The 21,157-nt window shown below is 38.7% G+C and overlaps 1 protein-coding gene across 1 annotated transcript; it reads right to left on the bottom strand.

Moving 5' to 3' along the window:
- Positions 1 to 372: 372 nt before the first annotated feature.
- LOC141580552 (phospholipid-transporting ATPase ABCA3-like) lies at positions 373 to 19,241 on the bottom strand. Its single transcript, XM_074381953.1, has 5 exons — positions 19,100 to 19,241; positions 17,936 to 18,197; positions 10,029 to 10,156; positions 7,342 to 7,489; positions 373 to 1,949 (listed from the first exon to the last, which is right to left on the bottom strand). The coding sequence occupies exons 1-5, from the start codon at positions 19,157 to 19,159 to the stop codon at positions 1,666 to 1,668; spliced, it is 882 nt and encodes a 293-aa protein (XP_074238054.1). The 5' UTR covers positions 19,160 to 19,241; the 3' UTR covers positions 373 to 1,665.
- Between the last annotated feature and the right edge of the window lie 1,916 nt (positions 19,242 to 21,157).

Raw genomic sequence — 21,157 nt, forward strand, 5'->3', positions numbered from 1 at the left:
AAATCCTCTGGGTGACACAGAAGAAAAAGGATTAAATAATAGTTGAGAATTAAAGAGAAATCTCAACAAGGAGACGGCAACTGTGAAGGGTGAGGCAGAAAGTGAACTGTGTTCTCCAATCAGAGAAGAGAGAGAAAAGCATTACAGTCAGAAGAAATAAACAGAAACAACCTTAAAAACCAGCCATTCATTTTCGCTGGAAGGAAAGGGATTTACTGGGGTAAACAAAATGGGAAGCAGTTGGGTGCTAAATCTTAGGAAATCTCTCTGCTTAAATGGATTTTATTCAGCAGACAATAGAATAAATCAATCTATAAAATTATTTATAGTCATCTGTGTTACCAGGTTCATTTCCCTGGCAACAATGTGTGAGGTACATTGGGGGTGAGCAAGTGCATATGGAGGTGAGAAGAGCTAGATGGTGAGAAGTAATGTGAACCTGGTGTTTAAAGTGGTGTTGCCACTCATGAAGGAAAGAAAATGACATGACCTTTGACAACACAAAGGAGATAAGTGAAATGAAGAGACCACTCATACTCATAGCTGAAGCCCAGTTATTGGGCCCCCGCTATGTGTCAGGCACTGTACAAAATATTGTATGTGAATTTCCATATTTCTGCCTCACAGTACTGGATGATTGAAGGATGATAACTTTCCAGGTAATATTTCACTTAATATCATGACAGCCCTGCATGTTAGGTATTATTAGTCTCAATTCACATCTGAGAAAATCAGCTAGAAAAGTTATATATGCCATGTTACAGAGATAATTAGCTATACAGCCAAGGATTCAAACCTATGATTTATCAGGGTCCCTGAAATAAAGTATATACTTACTAAATCAATAATGAATAAATAAATAATCATTGAATCAATCATTGGCTAATTGGTTGATGATGACCGGATTTTTGAAGACAACATTCTGGGCTAAGACATAACACTGCAGGGGACAGTAAAAGGTCATATATTTTGAACAATCTAGGGATCAAAAATTTGATTTAAAAAAATCACAGCATTGGCCAGGCATGGTAACTAACACTTGTAATCCCACCCCTATTCGAAGACGAGGCAGGCAGATCACCTGAGATCCGGAGTTTGAGACCAGCCTGGCCAACATGGTAAAACCCCATCTCTACTAAAAATACAAAAGAAAAGTTAGCTGGGCATGGTGGCTCACATCTGTAATCCCAGCTACTCAGGAGGCTGAGGCAAGAGAATTGCTTGAACCCAGAAGGCAGAAACTGAAGTGAGCTGAGATGATGTCACTGCACTCCAGCCTGGGTGGCAGATAAGATTTGGTCTCAAAAAAAAAAAAAAAAAATCACAGCATCATAGAATATTGGAATTGAATTGTATTTGAATTTTATTAAATATGATTCCAAGAGTCCAATTGATTACTACTTTATTCCAGAGAGACTTTAGGGAATTTGGCATTTAAATTCTAACTGTAATATTCTTGTAAAGTCGACATCTAGAACTAAAATGAAAAAGCATACCTAGAATTCTAATAAAAATAAAGTTATATAATATTGCCAAGAAGCCTAAGTGCTCAGTACTTGCCTGCTCCTGAAACACAACCATCCATCAGTGTTGAGTATGTAGAAATCATTCAACCTTCCACATAAATTCGCCCCCTACATTCAAACTTTTCTACAGAAGCTTCATCTACCACAAGAAAAGGGGAGTTACCTTCAATCGATTTTCCTTTTCCCACACAAGGGATTGAACGAGGGTAAGATGATTCAGAAAGAAGATACATACAAGTACTAAAGGAATGAAAATACCAGAAAACATAAAGAAGAAATCATGATAATATGATGGATAGGGAAATCTCTGAACAAAAACGCCGACATTGCTAAACAGCGTTTCTGCAGCTTGGCCGCTGTGATATCGCATGATGGCTTTATCCAGGGCGTGTTGCACAAACAGGAACCCTTCACTGATGTACCCTAAATGAGAAAACAAATACTGGTAAGTACAACAGACCAAAAAAACAGCTGAGCTGAACAAAGAGAAAGGGAATTAACATATGTAATAAGGCTCTTCTGATGGTCTACATTTCAGAGCAGCTACCATGATTTTGCCACACAAATACATAATACTTTCGAAAATCATCCTAATCCCCAGCTTATCAAAAGCGAAATACTGCATGAAATGGGAGAGCTGCTTTTTGCAATTTCAATTAATTTAAATGAGAAGTGAATTAATTATTGGATAAAGACTTTGCTTGTATACCCCAGACCAGGCGTCCCCAAACTTTTTACACAGGCGGCCAGTTCACTGTCCCTCAGACCGTTGGAGGGCCGCCACATACTGTGCTCCTCTCACTGACCACCAATGAAAGAGGTGTCCCTTCCTGAAGTGCAGCAGGAGGCCGGATAAATGGCCTCGGGGGTCGCATGTGGCCCGCAGGCCGTAGTTTGGGGATGCCTGCCCCAGACACTTGAAGAGAGACATGAAGCTCCTACAATTAAGTGACATTAGTGAGTGATGAAGTGCCGCAACTGAGTGACATAGATGAGCTGATGTCTGATAGTGATAATCCAAACGTGGTCCTTTGATAGTATGCAAATAGTTTCTTACTGGTACATAAATTGAGTACAGAAATTAAGGACAAGCACTTAAAACTTGCATAGAAATTTAGCATTGCTGTAACATCTAAAAATTACTTTTTAATTTATATGAGTGTTATTCCTGTGTCAGAAACACATATTGTGCATATTTTCTCCCCTAGCAATCTTGCCTTTTTATTTAATAGTGTTTTTCATATGAGAAGTATTTAACTTTGATAAAGTCCTATTTATCCATTTCTTCTCCTTTAAATTTTTTCAAAAGTGCCTTTTGTGTCCTAACAAATCATTGCCTACCCTCGAATCATAAAAATATTCTCGGCCAGGTGCAGTGGCTCATGCCTGTAATCCCAGCACTTTGGGAGGCCAAGGCAGGCAGATGATCTGAGGTCCAGGGTCCAGGACTGGCCTGACCAACATGGTGAAAGCCCGTCTCTACTAAAAATACAAAATTAGCTGGGTACGGTGGTGCATGCCTGTGATCCCAGCTACTTGGGAGGCTGAGACAGGAGAATCGCTTGAACCTGGGAGGCGGAGGCTGTGGTGAGCCGAGATCACATCATTGCATTCCAGCCTAGACAACGAGAGCAAAAACTCCTTCTCAAAAAAAAGAAAGAAAAAAGAAAAAAAAAAAAAAAGATACTCTCATCCATGTTGCCATAGAGGCTTTATCATTTTAGCTTTAGGATCTTCTTGAATTAGTTAATTTTGTATAGGGTATAAGGAAGTGATCAAGATTCATTCTTTCATTCATTAATAGGAATACCAAATTATTCCAGCAAAAGTTGTTGAGAAGATTTTCTTTCCCCAGTGAATCACATTGGCAGCTTCATAGAAAACCCAGCCACCGTATGTGTGTATTTCCACATTCTATTCTTTCTGTTCATCTGTTTTTCCTCACACCTGTAATGACAATGTCTTAAGTACTGTAGCTTTACAGAAAATCTTGAAATCAGGCAAGATACATCCTCTGACAGGGTTCTTTTCCAAGATTATTTTTCCTAATCCAGATCCTTTCCATTTCCATGTAAATTTTAAAATAAACTTGTCAATTTCTTCAAAAAATCATGCTAAGGTTTTTTTGTGTTTGTTTTTGGAGACAAGGTCTTGCTATGTCACCTAGGCTGGAGGGCAGTGGCATGATCTAGGATCACTGCAACCTCCACCTCCTGGGCTCAAGCAATTCTCCTGCGTCATCCTCCCTAGTTGCTGGATTATAGGCACACACCACTGTGGTTTTTTTTGTTTTTGGTTTTGTTTTGTTTTGTTTTGTTTTCGTAGAAATGGGGTTTCCTGTGTTTTCCAGACTGGTCTTGAATTCCTGAGCTCAGGTCATCAGCCTGCTTCAGTCCCCCAAAGTGCTGGGATTACAGGCATGAGCCATGGCAGCCCAGCCCCTGCTGAGATTTTGACTGCGTGTGTATTGACCCTGTAGCTCACTTTAGAAAGAATTTAAATTGTAACAATTTTGAGTCATTCAATCAATGAAGTTAAAATACTTTTATAATTTATTTCCTTTAAATTTTTCTTTTAGACCTGCTTTGTTATTTTTGATGTAGGTTTATTATAATTTACTTTCACGTATTGTACTTGTAAATATCTTGGGATTTTATTACATTGACTCATTGGTTGCAGTAGGTTTTTTGATTGTTTGTTTGTTTTGGTAATTTCTTTTATCTGTATACATGATTCTGTCACCTGCAAAGAAACATAATTTTTTTCCTTCTTTTCTAAAATTAATGTCTTCCCCCCAGCCCCTTTTCCTGGTACAATTGAGAACTTCCAGTAATATGCTGAATAGAACTGAGGAAAGCAAACATTCCTGATATCAGGAGGGAAATGTTCAATTTCATCAGTAAGTTACAATTTTTTTGCAATGTGATTTATCAGATTGAATAAATTCATTTTTTTCATACCTTGGGTAGGAAGATTTTTTAAAATATACTTTTTGGCCAGGCATGGTGGCTCATGCCTGTAATCCCAGCACTTTGGGAGGCAGAGGTGGGTGGATCACTTAAGACCAGGGGTTGAAGACCAGCCTGGCCAACAATAAAACTCTGTCTCTTCCAAAAATATAAAAATTTATCTGGGCATAGTGGCACATGCCTGTAATTCCAGCTACTGGGGCGGCTGAAGTAGGAGAATCACTTGAGTCTGGGAGGTGAAGGTTGCAGTGAGCTGAGACTACTCCATTGCACTCAAGGCTGGGTGACACACAGAAACTCTATCTCAAAATGAATATATTTATTTATATATAAGATAAACAAATGTAAAATTATATGTGTGTATATATATATATATGCTTTTTATCTTAGAAAATAATGGTCTTTGTAGAACAGTTGCAAAGGCAATACAGAGAATTCCTATATACTATGCATTCTCAATGGGGCCACAGTATATGAACAGATCTATAGTGTATCTGTGGTATTAATATTTCATGGGGGAGTAGATATGGAAAAAATGTCTAACGGTTTCCTTAGAAAGGTAATAATGAAAAAGATTGAGAAATACAATTATATATCCTGCATGAAGCATAATATTACATCTTACATTATCATTGTGCATTTGTCAAAACTAAAAAAAAAAATGGTGCAATAGTATTTATGTTTTATACAAACTTTATTTGGATTTCACCTGTTTTTCCTGAATGTCTTTTTTTTTTTTTTTCTGTTCTAGGATACCATTCATAATACTGCATTGCATTTAGTTGTCACGTCTTCATAGTCTCTTCTGAGCTGTTAAAGTTTCTCATTTTTTCTTTGTTTTTCATGACCGTGAGAGTTTTTAAGACTATTATTGTTCAGGCATTTTGGAGAATGTTCCACAATTTGGGTTTAATGTTTTTTTGCTAGTAGACTAAGGTTATCATGCAGTAACATAATTTAGAAAAGGCATAAGATTTCATTTCAAATTTTATAACTAGAAAAATAATATTTGACAATATTAATTTGTTTTTTTGAGACAGTCTCGCTCTGTTGCCTAGGCTGGAGTGCAGTGGCATGATCTCAGTTCACTGAAACCTCAGCCTCCCGGGTTCAAGCAATTCTCCTGCCTCAGCCTCCTGAGTAACTGGGATTACTGGTGTCCACCACCCTGCCCGGCTAATTTTTATATTTTTAGTAGAGACAGGGTTTCACCATGTTGGCCAGGCTGGTCTTGAACTCATGACCTCAACTGATCTGCCTGCCTTGACCTCCCAAATTACTGGGATTAAAGGCATGAGTCACCACACTTGGCTTGAAATTATTTTTAAAGAGAGTAACTAACATACAGCACAATTCTGCCACCCTAACAGAGCAATTATTTTCATATTTGGGTATCTGTCCCAGTTTTATGTTGATGAATATTCAGTTAACATACCTATAATTTGATAATACAATTCTGAACTCATGATTATTTTAATGATTGCACAATGTTCTATCAAATTATATATATATATATATATATATATATATATATATATATTTTTTTTTTGAGATGGAGTCTCACTCTGTCACCAGGCTGGAGTGCAGTGGCACGATTTCAGCTCACTGCAACCTCTGCCTCCCAGGTTCAAGCAATTCTGCCTCAGCCTCCCGAGTAGCTGGGACTACAGGTGTGTGCCACCAAGCCCAGCTAATTTTTTTTTTAATTTTTTTTTCTTTTTTGTATTTTTAGTAGAGACAGGGTTTCACCATGTTGGCCAGGATGGTCTCGATTTCTTGACCTCATGATCTGACCACCTCAGTCTCTCAAAGTGCTGGGATTACAGGCGTGAGCTGCTGCGCCTGGCCCAAATTATATTTTATACTTGTACTATGAATTTACCATACCTAATATGTAGGTTATTTCACATTTTTAAGAATTATGCTAAATCAATCAGTTTCTTTGGTTGAATAATTTCCTCAAGGTATATTTGCAAAGTTGTAGGTAAAAGCAAAGTGCTCACACTAAATCCTTGTAAATAGTAGGCTGTATAAGTGGAAAAATTTTTATTACTATATTTATATTAAAAATCACTCATTAACCCAACAGGATAACACACAGTTACAATTAATCAGGGTGTATCAGTATCTGTAAATGTTCATTAAGTCATGTAAGTCAAAAGTTCACAATTAAGCTACATGAAAATATAAAGACATACAATGGTAATGACCAGGAAAGGATAAAAGGCAATAAAAATATGTTGTTGAAGTATGTAGGATTTTTTATTTATTTATTTATTTTGAGATGAAGTCTCTCTGTCTTCAAGCTGGAGTGCAAGGGCATGATTTTGGCTCACTGCAATCTCCAACTCCCTGGTTCAAGCGATTTTTCATATGGGGCTTTGGACACATTTACAAATCACCAAAATAGTAAGTTAAAAATAAGCAGCTTCCTGGCCAGGTGCAGTGGCTCACGCCTGTAATCCCAACACTTTGGGAGGCTGAGACAGGTAGATTATGAGGTCAAGAGATGAGACCATCCTGGCCAATATGGTGAAACCCCATCTCTACTAAAAAATACAAAAATTAGCTGGGCTTGGTGGTGTGTGCCTGTAGTCCCAGCTACTTGGGAGGATGAGGCAGAAGAATCACTTGAACCCAGGAGGCAGAAGTTGAAGTGAGCCAAGTTCGTGCCACTACACTCCAGCCTGGTGACAGAGTAAGACTCTGTCTCAAAATAATAATAATAATAATAATAATAATAATAATAATAAGCAGCTTCCATTGCAAGAACAAAGAAACAGAAGTATAAATATGTGATGACTCATTCTACATGACTAGGATATTAAGAATAAAGTTCTGCTTACCAGGACTCCCCCCATTGTCATCATTGTTTCTGGGTCCCACCGAAGGGAAAGACGGAAAGAGAAAATTTGTAAACCAGCTGCTTTTTCCATAAATATTGTACAGCATATTGCCCTTCTTGTCATTACTAAAACGCAGGTAATATTTTACCTACAAGGAGCAATAAGAAACAATATCTAAGACTCCCCCACCCAAAAATAATTAGAGAATAATCAGAAACAAAAGAAAGTTAAAGTACAGCTGGGAATATGTGATTTTGAGGTAGACTGCCCGATGAGGTGAAAGTATATTCTGGACATCCGGAAGTGTGAGCAAATTTGTCCTAAGGCACCCATGCTCTGATGGCATCTCAACTTAAGCCCCCTTCCTTTAAATCTATCCTCTGTTAATTTTGTAAAGTTTTTTTATTGCGGTGAGAGCAATAGTTAGATGTATACTGCAGGCTTGCGGTAGGCAAATATAGTGGCAACTTGTACATAATTATAAACTTTTTTTGCCTAAACAGACAGCTGGCTGCATACTGAAATGAAATGTACCAAAAGGCATGATTAATTTATCTTCCCTTTATGTCAGTCAATTAGAGTGTTCTAAGAGGAAAATCTCTTCCTTTTAAAAACCGATAATAACATAAAGAAGACCCCTATATGAGAATGCAGGAGGAATGTGATAAGATCTAAGTGTGGAGTGCTGCACAATCTAATTATTAAAACAAAAGGTAATATTAATTTTGGAGAACCGAGTAAATGTCAAGGTACATCATGCTGAAGTTAACTACCTTTACAAGACAACAAATGGACCCGGAGCAGTAGCTCATGCCTGTAATCCCAGCACTTTTGGGAAGCTGAGAAAGATGGATCACTTGAGGTCATGAGTTCAAGACCAGCCTGGCCAATATGGTCAAACCCCAACACGGCAACTGGCTAATTTTGTATTTTTAGAACTGAAAATACAAAATTAGCCAGTTGTGGTGGTGGGTGCCTGTTATCTCATCCACTCCAGAGGTGAGGCAGGAGAATCTATTGAACATGGGAGGTGGAGGCTGCAGTGAGCTGATCACACCACTGCACTCCAGCCTGGGCAACAAAGTGAGACTCTGTCTCAAAAAAAAAATAAATAACAAAAATAAAAAGGACAGCAAATGGACCAAGAGTCATCAAAAGTCAGAAGGATCAGACCAGAGAAATCAGGAAGAATAGGAAGGACAGGCAGAAGTCATAGGTCCAGATGAATATTCATATACTCAGTTATCAAGACAAAAGTTTTAGGGACTTATTCCACGTTCAAGGAGGTAGACCTGTTCCTCCAGGAGATCAAATTCTAGTTCACAAAACATACAGATTTACAACGTAGCATCAACTCAATGATAGAGACATGGTTAAGGTATTCATGGGAGGAAGTAGGAGGGAAGGGCTATATGTGGTCAGAAGAGGCAACACTGACAAAATCACAGCAGCAGTTGTACAAGGTCAGTACGTCCAAGCCAAGTATAGGGCAGGGCAAGGGAGACCATGCCACGTAGAAGAGGTGAAGTTTCCAACGGCACCAATTTAAATTTAAATTGCCAAACCCAATGTACACATTCGAGCCTACATCAGCATCAGTTTACCCTGAGTCACCAACTTGAGGGACATTGACCTATATGGAGGAAGTTATGGGGTGGGATGAAAGGATACCTATTACCCTAGTTAAAGTGATAAGATCTAAGTGTGGAGTGCTGCACAATCTAATTACTAAACCAAAAGTTCATATTAATTTTGGAGAACCAAGTAAATGTTGGTTCACCATATTAGCCAGGCTGGTCTTGAACTCATGACTTCAAGTGATCCATCTTCCTCAGCTTCCCAAAAGTGCTGGGATTACAGGCATGAGCTACTGCCCCGGGCCCAATTGTTGTCTTATAAAGGTAGTTAACTTCAGCATGATGTACCTTGACATTACTCGGTTCTCCAAAATTAATATGAATCCTAGTTAAAACCTGGCAGTCTTCCTTACTTTTTTGTTCCGTTGACAACCATCTGTATCCTAAATGCAGAATTGTGGCTGTGTGCTCATCTCTATTTTGTACTTTGGTTATTTTACTCAGCACCAGAGACCCCAAGGATCAAAGCCCTGTCCTTGCTTCTCCTCCTTGGGGGGTTATCAGAATCTTCTTTGGTGTTTTCAGATGTTCTAATTTTGATTCAGCTTTGTTAAGCCTTAGAGTTATTTTCTTTGTTTATACTTAGAAGAGAAATTATGAGATTCATTCAAAAGAAAAAGGAACATTTCATGTTGTGTTCTCTGCTAATGAAGATGTGTATGTTTTATTTACTGCATCAGGCGTTTTGTCCCAGGAAATGTGCATTTTCTTTGCCATCATCTCTAGGGCTACAGTTGCCATGTCAGACACAATGGCATAGGCCATGTCCACAATTGTGTTTCCGATGATTCCAGTTTATGAATAAGGCCTGGTAGGTGGTGAATAGAATTCTTTCCTCATCTGCATGAAGCACTGGCTAAATTAATGCACAGACACTGAAGCTAGTTAGATCTGGATTCCAATCCGTGCTCTAGCTTACACAAGCACTATGATCTTGGGAAAGCTACGGTCTCTCCACTTAGAACATGGAATAATGAATCATACCTCTACTTCATTAAATCTCTGCAACTGGAATTCAAAATATGAGGTTTCTGTATAAAACTTTCTCACCTTCAGTGGCAGGGGATCATCGCTATTTTTGAAATCATGGTCAAAAACAATGGCAGCCAGAACATTTTCAGAGTTCTTTTTTTGCTTAACATAATCTTCAAATTCTTCTTCTGAGGAAAAGCCTAGAACTGCAGAGAGACAAAAGTCTAATACGTGAGTTGACCACATAAAAGCAAAATATATGACAGCCCTTCCTAAATGTAAGATGGGAGACTATTTTACATGGATAAAAGGCTATCAAAATATTGTTATTAAATTTCAAAACACTATTGCTGAAACACTGGCATAATGAACTAATCGACACTTTGAAGCGCATAAAAATGTTAGGGATTTTTAAAAATTTGATCACAAGTTTAAAATCATAATGAATTGTTATAATAAATACATTTAAGTAAATCAAGGGATAAACGATGCTTCAAACAGTGTTTTGAAAGTTGCATCTTAAAGGGAAATAAAAAAATAGATCCAGTCGGGCATGGTCGCTCACACCTGTAATCCCAACACTTTAGGATAACCTGAGATCAGGGGTTCAAGATCAGCTTGGCCAACATGGTAAAACCCCATCTCTACTAAAAATGCCAAAAATTAGCCAGGCATGGTGGTGGGAATCTGTAATCCCAGCTATTCAGGAAGCTAAGACAGGAGAATTGCTTGTACCTGGGAGGCGGATGTTACAGTGTGCCAAGATCACGCCATTGCACTGCAGCCTGGGCAGTAAGAGTGAAATTGTCTCAATAAGAAAAAAATAGATCCATGAAATTTATTCAAAATCCTACAGTAAGAGAATCTCTAATATAGAAAATACTAGGATATTAAGGAATGATAACACTTTATTGTTTCAATATTTGAGGCAATTACGTTTCAATTTTTGAGGTGATCAATCAGTGAATTTAGCCTAGGTTAAACTTAACCTAAGTGAAATTTTAAAAGGCTGGGGCATCATTTGTACTCTTCTAAGACAAAGTAGTTAGTCATTTAAAATATCTGTATGTGGAGCTGTACACACTAAAGATTTTCTTAGGAGTAAACATGTTTGATATAAATTATCAAAGGCTTCAAAGGTCTGCAGGGGAAAATGAAATGGCTTGTCACAATTCTTCATACAGCAAACTCCAGCTATCTGATTCTCAAAAACTTCCATTGGGAGCCTCATCATTACCATGGTTGATGGAATCGCTTGAGAACACTAACATCCTCACCAAAGGTACTATTCCATGCTTCCCGAGTCCATGTTTCTCAACAGGGCTCACTCCTTGCCACACTTGTCACCTGAACTCCAATGTATCACTAGTTCGGAATCTCAAAAAGGCTAGCATACAGTCAGTTCCCTCAGCCACTCTGCTCCACTCATTTACTGCAAACGAATCTATCAAAAACAAAGCAAAACAAAAACTTAACACTCAGCTGCAAAGATTTAGCCCCCATCCTAGACAGTGTTTTTTCTGTATGTTTGGATCCTGGGTGGAGACCCTTAAGACTCCAAAACATCTGCGTTTAGGTGAATGTGGTGGTTGGGCATTTGCTTTATATTTGCATAAAAATGCATCATTCTTATAGTTCTCATAAACAAAGAAACAGCTTTGTCCAAAAAGAAGAGGGAAGGATGAGGTCAGATTCTGGAACTGATCGGATTCTGGTGTTCCTCGGTCAATATTTATTTAGCCTGAGATGTGACTGGGCATTCACAATGATTTATCTCCAAGACATGTACAGTAAGCCCTCACTTAGCATCATCAATAGGTTCTTTGAAACTGCAACTTTAAGGGAAATAATGTATCACGAAACTAACTTTGCCATAATCGAATTGATATAAACAAGAGTTAAGGGCCAGCACGGTGGCTCATGCCTGTAATACCAGCGCTTTGGGAGGCTGAAGCAGGAGGATCACCTGAGGCCAGGAATTTGAGATCAGCCTGGGAAACACAGTGAGACTCTACTTCTAAAAAAGTTTTTAAAAAATTAGCCCAGGAGTAGTGGCCCACATCTATAATCACTGTTACTTATGAGGTTTGAGGTGGGAGGAACGCTTGAGCCCAGGAGTTTGAGGTTATAGTGCGCTATGATTGCACCACTGCACTCCAGCCTGGGTAGCAGGGCAAGACTCTACCTCTGGAAAAAAAGTAAGTTTTTATGGTATATTTCTGTTTTTTTTTGGGTGGGAGGCTAGGGGTTTTGCTCTGTACTCCTAGACTGGAGTGCCTATATGGGGTATATTTATGATCAGAAAAACATCACCAAATATCTAAATAAATACCAAAACCCAGGCCAGGTACAGTGGCTCACACCTGTAATCCCAGCACTTCAGGAGGCCGGGGCAGGTGGTTCATGAGGTCAGGAGTTCGAGACCAGCCTGGCCAACATGATGAAAATCTGTCTCTACTAAAAACACAAAAATTAGCTGGGCATGGTGGCACATACCTGTAATCCCAGTGACTTGGGAGGCTGAGGCAGAAGAATCACTTGAACCTAGGAGGCGGAGGCTGCAGTGAGCCGAGATCATGACACTGCACTCCAGCCTGGGCAACAGAGGGAGACTCCATCTCAAAAAAACAAAACAAAACAAAACAAAACAAAAAACAAAAAGAAAAAAACACCTCTGTTGGGTAGGCTCAAAAAAAAAAAAAAAAAGTTAAAAGGTAGGTGAAAATGAAATAAAAGTGAAGAATCACAAAGAACCAAACAAGAATGCTCTTGAGTTTCAACAAAGCTGAAATATTTGCAGTTTTCTTTTATGACTAGGCAGGCTTAAAACAAGATCCAGGTGGGAAGAGAAGAGAGGAAAGACAACGAAGGCAGAAAGTTTAGTTATTTCCATTGCCTTGAATGATCCATGAGGCAGTAATCAAAATTTCAAATGGACAGGTTTACAGAGGAGATAGACATGATTTCCTGTTAGAAATGTTGCCTCTACTGTTCAGTTTCATATTTTGTATTATTATTTGGAAAACAGAAGACACAGTCAAAGTCCTGCTAGATGCTACAGCTCTTCTAAATAGTCACTGGTAGGCTGGGCTTATGGTGATACTCAGCATAGATGGTGGCAGAGCAGAAATATAACATTAATAATATATTTCCTATAATATATAAATATACGTTATTTCCTTTTTTTTTTTTTTTTTTTTTTTTTTTGAGACAGAGTCTCTCTCTGTTGCCCAGGCTGGAGTGCAGTGAGTGGCATGATCTTGGCTCACTGAAACCTCCGCCTCCCATGTTCAAGCTATTCTCCTGCCTCAGCCTCCTGAGTAGCTGGGACTACAGGCATCTACCACCATGCCTGGCTAATTTTTATATTTTTAGTAGAGACAGGGTTTCCCCATGTTGGCCAGGATGGTCTCGAACTCCTGACGTCATGATCCATCTGCCTTGGTCTTCCAAAGTGCTGGGATTACAGGTGTGAGCCACTGTGCCCAGACAATAAATCTAGTCATTACTAAGCACTTACTATATGCTGAGAATTGCTTTAAATACTTCATATATATTAATTCATTTAATCTTCACAACTGCCCTATAAATAAGACACTATTATTATTTTCATCTTACAAGCGAGGAAGTATGCTGTTTATTTTGGTTTGTCCTAGAGCAGGGGTCCCCAACCCCCAGGCTATGGACTGGTACCAGTCCGTGGATGCAAGCTCCTTTTGAGAATCTAATGCTTGAAGATCTTTCACTGTCTCCCATCACCACCAGATGGGATGGCCTAGTTGCAGAAGAACAAGTTCAGGGCTCCTGCTGATTCTCTACATTATGGTGAGTTGTATAATTACTTCATTATATGTTACAATGTAATGACAATAGAAATAAAGTACAGGCCGGGTGTGCTGGCTCACATCTGTAATCCTAGCACTTTGGGAGGCCAAGGCGGGTGGATCATGAGGTCAAGAGATTGAGACATCCTGGCCAACATAGTGAAATCCCATCTCTACTAAAAATACAAAAAAATTAGCTGGGTGTGGTGACAGGTGCCTGTAGTTCCAGCTACTCAGGAGACTGAGGCAGGAGAATCACTTGACCCCAGGTGGTGGACATTGCAGTAAGTCAAGATCACACCACTGCACTCCAGCCTGGCGACAGAGAGACTCCATCTCTAAATAAACAAATAAGTAAAATAAATGAATAAATAAATAAAGCACATAATAAATGTGATGTGCTTGAATCATCCTAAAACCATCCCCCTGGCCACTGGTCTGTGGAAAAATAAATTTGTCTTCTGTGAAACCAGTCCCTGGTGCCAAAAAGGTTAGGAACCATTGCCCTAGAGAAACTGCTGTAGAGAGATATTAATGTGTGTAGCTGGGGGTATACTGGTTATATGATGTGTAGCCTCAGAGGTCTTTGATCAAGAGCAATTTTACATTCCTATCACTTGACATCTGAAATCATTCTTCTAACTTCGTTTCCTTTCCAGTGGAGATTCCAGGACCTATCACTTCAATAACTCTTCCAATTCTTCATTTGTTTCTCCCACCTTCCATCCTAGTAACCTGACCAAAACAACCAACCAACCAACCCAACCCAACCCTAAAAGAATCTTACTTTCAACTTTTCTCATTTCAACATATACCCAACTTGCTTAGCCCCAATAAGGAGAGCATTAAACACACAAACATGCAACCATGTTCTGAAAGCCTAGACTGGGGATAGTTGTTCTTTCCATCAAGGTCATGCATGAGAAAGCAAATGCCTCAGCCTGGGATGATGGGGCAGAGCTGAACCCCAGCTGAAACTCAGGATACCTGAGCAGCTCTTCTCACCCCTCCAGGAATTACACTAGTTCTGCTTCTCTTGGTATAGGAGGTTCCATTTTCTTCCTTCCTTTCATTGTTCCTGGTCTTCTCAGATATCTAAAATGTTTTACCTGGATATTCATCTTTGACTGTCAGCTGCCTTGATTAACCATGTGTATCTGGGAAGAGGAGTGAAAGTCTGGGTATGAGCTTCTAGTCTTCCAAGTGAGTACAGGCAGGTAGATGACAGTGACTGGAGGGCTAAAATGCTGAGCAGTGATTTCAGCAGCTGTACCAGGCTTGGGAGACAGAGGATGGAGCTCAAGCCCCACAAGATAAGGAGCCTTCTTGAACCTTCAACTTTATTTATTTCTTTCTTTTTTTTTTTTTTCCTGAGATTGGAGTCTCACTCTGCTGCCCAGGCTGGAGTGCAGTGGCACAATCTTGGCTCACTGCAACCTCTGCCTCCCCAGGTTCAAGCAGTTCTCCTGCCTCAGCCTCCCAAGTAGCTGGGATTACAGTCACCTGCCACAATGCCCAGCTAATTTTTGTATTTTTAGTAGAGATGGGGTTTCACCATGTTGACCAGGATGATCTCCATCTCTTGACCTTGTGATCCGCCTGCATTGGCCTCCCAAAGTGCTCGGATTACAGGCGTGAGCCACCGCGCCCAACCGAACCCTTGACTTTCAGTTGAAATCATGGAATGATCATGGGCTAGGAGTAAGAATCAGTCACACACTAGGACCAAAGTTATGTCCCAGAAGTAAAGAGGAAACAGAAATAGGGCAGTCCTTGGTGAAGCTAAGACCAGCCTTCAGCGGGGGCAAGGGTAATTACTAGCACTCTAACAATGATTCAAAAGAAAATTTAACTGTCTTTGGACAAATAAATATTCCCAAGAGCCTTCAAAATTTTTCATCTGCAAAATCTTGCATTTAGTAACAATATACAAGGCATGTTATAAAATAGAACTAATGGCATAAAAGAAAAAAAAGATAAACAAGTCATCTAGACACCAGAACTTCCTGGTAGAGATTTTCAAGTAACTATGGTTGATATGGTTAATAAACTTAAAAATGGTACATTTTGCAAGAGACCTGGAACCTATAAAGAGATACATGGAAATTCCAGAACTGAAAAATATTTTTAAAATGATTCAATGGAAAGATCACATGAACTGTAATTCAAAATAAATAAACAAAAAGAAAAACAGCTAAATCCCAGTGGGAAATTTTAATATCTTAAAATGTATACGTTTTAATATATACAGGCCAGGCAGGGTGGCTCACGCCTGTAATCCTAGCACTTTGTGAGGCTGAGGTGGGTGGATCACACCCAGCTAATTTTTATATTCAGCCTGGCCAACATGGTGAAACCCTGTCTCTACTGAAAACACAAAAAATTATCCAGGTGTGATGGTGGGCACCTATAGTCCCAGCTACTCAGGAGGCTGAGGCAGGGGAATCACTCGAACCTGGGAGGTGAAAGTTGCAGTGAGCCGAGATCATGCCACTGTACTCCAGCCTGGCAACAGAGTTAGATTCCATCTCAGAAAAAAATTTATATATATATATATATATATATATATATATATATATATATATATATATAACTTATTTAATCCTGATAATCCCTGATTGGAAATTTAATACTTCTTTCAATGACTGATACAATAAGCAGACAAAAAAGAAAGAGAGAGAGAGAGAGAGAGAGAGAGAGAGAGAGAGAGAATATAGTGATTTGAAAAGCATGACACTTAGCCAACTTTGCCTAGGTGGCATTTATAGAACACTACAAGCAAAACCTAGAGCACACATAGATTTTACAAATGCACAGAAAACGTTTATGAAAATACACCATGTACTAGTCATAAACAATTCTCAAAATGTCAACGAACTGGAATCAAGTATACTCTCTAATGAAAGGAAATTAAAACCGAAATCAACAACAGAAAGATAACAAGAGCTCCCCGTATTTAGAAGTTCAGCAACACATTTCTAAAAATTTTAAAATCCATGCATCAAAGAAGAAATCAGAGTGGAAAACAGGAAATATTTTGAGTAACCCAAACAGACTGTTGGAATAACCCCTAACAGACTCTAAATTTGCTGGGATATTTTTGTTGTATCATTTACAAATTACTGGGAACTTTGTATTCTTCTGTTTCAGTCTTTATTTTAAAATGCTTTGATAAAAAATCAACAAAAAAGAATACTCTGAGATGGCATATACTCTCAAGGACTCTCATATCTCTTGAAAGACAAAAAAAGGTGGAAAAATTACATGACTCTGTGTGTGTGTATGCATGCACACATGCAGAGAGAGGTATACTAGGGAGATGCCCACAAACTTTTTTTCTTTTCAGACAGTTTCACTTTGTCACCCAGGTGGAGTGCAGTGTCGCAATTTCGCCTCATCCCAACCTCCCCTTCCTGGGTTTAAGTGATTCTTGTGCCTCCGCCTCCCAAATAGCTGGGACTACAGATGCGCACCACCACGACCAGCTAATTTTTATGTTTTTAGTAGAGACATAGTTTCACCATGTTGACCAGGCTGGTCTTGAACTCCTGACCTCAGGTGATCTGCCCACCTCAGCCTTCAAAAGTGCTGGGATTACAGCCATGAGCCACCACTTCCAGCCCAAACTTCTGATAATATTTACCTCTTGAAGGAGGAGGTAAGAAAGTGATCTGGGACTATGAAGGTGAATGAGGGATTCAGAACTCTTAAAATAATTCTATGCAGCTTGAGTGTTTTCTAAAGCCTTCCTATATTACTTGTACAACATTTTAATATAAAACATTGTTTTAAATAACTGACCACTGACCTGTGGCACATAATCACACACCCCTGGAGGTATACTTACCCAGGTTCAACAAACACCATCAGATAGAAAAAACACATAGTATCGCAAAACTGGGTAACAACTTAGAATGATAATAAGAGTCGGTCATCTAATTTTGAAATATTACTATTGGTTCTGGGCTCTACAAACAAAATATTTTATATAAATTTAACTTTCAAGTTTAATGAAGTCCACAGTATTTATACTTAGTATGAGGATGTCCTACAATGTTTTACTTGGGAGGTTAAGAATCAGTTAATAAGGTTGTAAGTATGTTTTCACTAAATGAATTTAGTAATACTGTATCTTTTTTTCAGAAAACCTTAATTTCTAACCTTCCATTTGGGGGTTTATTTCCATTTTCACCCTCTCAACAATACCCTGGACCACAGTACTTCTGGAAGGCACATAAGCCAATTCCAAAGAAGGAGAAATTAAGTCATCTGTGATGTAGAAAGGCACTTCATTGACAGGCTGAGGAGAGAAATTGAAAGGTCCAGTCCTCTTTATAACAGTAACAAAGCGTGTTGTCAAAAGTGCAGCACTAAATACAAATGTGAAGACCATTTCCACAACTAAAGCAATACATCGCCGCCTCTAGAAGAAGAAGAAAAAAGATGTTAATTGCCCTAAGAGGTTAACCTTGCAAGTTCATTTTTAATTTTTTTTTAATTTTTAATTCTCATGGGTACATAGTAGGTATAGATATTTATGGGTTACATGAGACATTTGGATGCAGGCACACAATGTATAATAATCCCATCAAGGTAAACTGGGTATCATTCCCTCAAGTATTTATCCCTTGTTTTACAAATAATCCAATTATACTCTTTTAAATATTTTTAAATGTTGAATCAATTTTTTTTTTACTCTAGTCATTCTGTTGTGCTAGCAAATACTATGTCTTATCCTTTCTTTCTATTTTTTTGTACCGATTAACTATCTCCACATCCCCCTTGCCTATCCCAAGCTACCCCTTCCCCACCTCTGTTAACCATCCTTCTACTCTCCATCTCTATGAGTTCAATTGTCTTAATTTTTAGCTTCTACAAATGATTAAGAACATGCAAAGTTTGTCTATCTGTGTCTGGCTTATCTCACTTAACATAATGACCTCCAGTTCCATCTATGTTTTTGCAAATGACAGGACCCCATTCTTTTTCATGACTGAATAGTAGTGTATTGTGTATATCTAGAATTCCTTTATATTAAGATAAAATATACTTCATAAAATAATATATATAGATTGCCAAAAACATAGCTTCACTCCATAACAGAAGCAGTTTCCTGGCCTGTCTTTTTTCTCCTTTCTACGTAACATCCTGCTATTATTTCTCTCCGCAAGAACTCTGTATTTGGAAGAGATAACCCTAGCCCTTGTACTGAGAAAAGTAAAACAGTATAAATTGAAATTCAATGCTCAAGATGTCAGAATTTTCCCCTGTGCCCTCTGAGCTGTTGTAACAACCTGACAGATACCTATAGATAGTTCAACTTACCTTTAAAATAAAATTCTTCCAGAGAAGAACCATAAATTTTTTGGACACTGAGAAATCCATTCTTCTAAAAAGAGAGGAAGTTCAACTCTATGGAGGGAGTAAAGATTTTTTAAAAATAAAGGATTATATAATGATGTGTAAATTTTAGACAAGCAAATTACTTAAATTTAAATTACTTAATTTTATAATCAAGCTTTAAAGATAAGGAATATTTAATAAAGATTTAAAATAAGAAATGTAAGGATTTAAAATATTTGAGAAGTTGTTTATCCCTACATTTTTTTTTTTTCCTGAGATGGTGTCTCATTCTGTCACCCAGGCTGGAGTGCAGTGGTGTAATCTCAGCTCACTGATACCTCTGCCTTCTCAAGTGATTCTCCTGCCTCAGACTCTTGAATAGCTGGGATTACAGGTGCCCGCCACCATCCCTAGTTAATTTTTGTATTTTTAGTAGAGACAGGGTTTTACCATGTTGGCCAAGCTAGTCTAGAACTCCTGACCTCAAGTAATTCACCCACCTCGGCCTCCCAACCTACATTTATAATTTAGTTAACATCTATGGAGTTTCTAATATGAATAAAATACCAACCACAAAACAAAGATCAATAAGTTTTGATGCAAGTTTCTAGGTAAATTTTGCTAGCAGCTTTCCCACTTCCCACGGAAATAATTTAAAAACAACAAAGCAAATAAATCACCACCAACAGCAAAGCAACAAAACAGTATATAAAATCACAGCACAACTATAAGCCCAAAATGCTATTCAATAATCAGACTGGAAGTAACTACCACTAACAGTATTGCTAAGGGGAACAGATTTGCAATGATCTCAATGTTTGTGTTCCCGTAAATTCATATGTTAAATCCTAACACTGAAGGTCGAGGTATTTAGAAGTTGGGATTTAGGGTCTGTCTTTTTTCTCCTTTCTACATAACATCCTGCTATTATTTCTCTCTGCAAGAACTCTATATTTGGAAGAGACAACCCTAGCCCTTGTACTAAGAAAAGTAAAGGCATGTACAGTGGCTCATGCCTGTAATCCCAGCACTTTGGGAGGCCAAGGCAGGTGGATCATCTGAGGTCAGGAGTTCACGACCAGCCTGGTCAATATGGTGAAACCCTGCATCTACTAAAAATACAAAAGCTTAGCCAGGCCTAGTGGGGGGCGCCTGTAATTCCAGCTACTCTGGAAGCTGAGGCAGGAGAATCACTTGAACCGGGGAGGTGGAGGTTGCAGTGAGCCAAGATTGTGCCATTGCACTCCAGCATGGGTGACAAGAGTGAAACTCTATCTCAAAAAATTAAAAATAAATAAATAAAAATAAGAAGTGAGGATTTAGAGAGGTGATTAGAATGGGTTGAGTTCCCTTATAAAAGAGGCCCCACAGAGATCTCTCATTCCTTCCACCATGTGAGGACACAAAGAAAAAACAGGCCAACCAGGAAAGGGGTCCTCACTAGACATGGAATGTGCTCCCACCTTGATCTTGGACTTCATAGCCATCAGAACTGTGAGCAATAAACTTCTGCTGTTTTTAAGCCACAGTCTGTGGCATTTTGCTATAGTATCCCAAATGGACTAAAAGAAGGTTCACTCTTACATTTAATGAGTATTTTCTGAACACCTACTACATGTCATGTGAGGGGTAGGTGTGCAATAGGAAGCAAAACAAATGAAATCCATACCTCATGGTAGGGGTGACAGGGAAGATTCCTTTTAATAACCCAGGATCTGAAGTCATACTGCCTGGGTTGAAATCCCACCACTATCGTGTGGCATTTCACAACTATGTGACCTTGAATATTTGACCTAAATTGTTGGGGCTACAAGAAAGAGAGCTGGAATTCAGGGCAAGGAGTGGAAGGGATTAGGACTTGACTTTATAAGGAGGAATCTAAAGGAGACTGGCCTGGCCAAGGACTGCAAATAATCTCAATTCTTTTAGCTTCTACAAATCCCAGCTTCAAAGAATCTCAATCCTTAATACTGGATGAGGGCGCTTCCAAGATTGCAAGTACTGACAGCTGCCTAGCATAAAAAAACGAATCTTCTCTGC

Source organism: Saimiri boliviensis, chromosome 12 (assembly GCF_048565385.1).
Source record: "Saimiri boliviensis isolate mSaiBol1 chromosome 12, mSaiBol1.pri, whole genome shotgun sequence".
In the NCBI taxonomy this organism is placed as follows: domain Eukaryota; kingdom Metazoa; phylum Chordata; class Mammalia; order Primates; family Cebidae; genus Saimiri; species Saimiri boliviensis.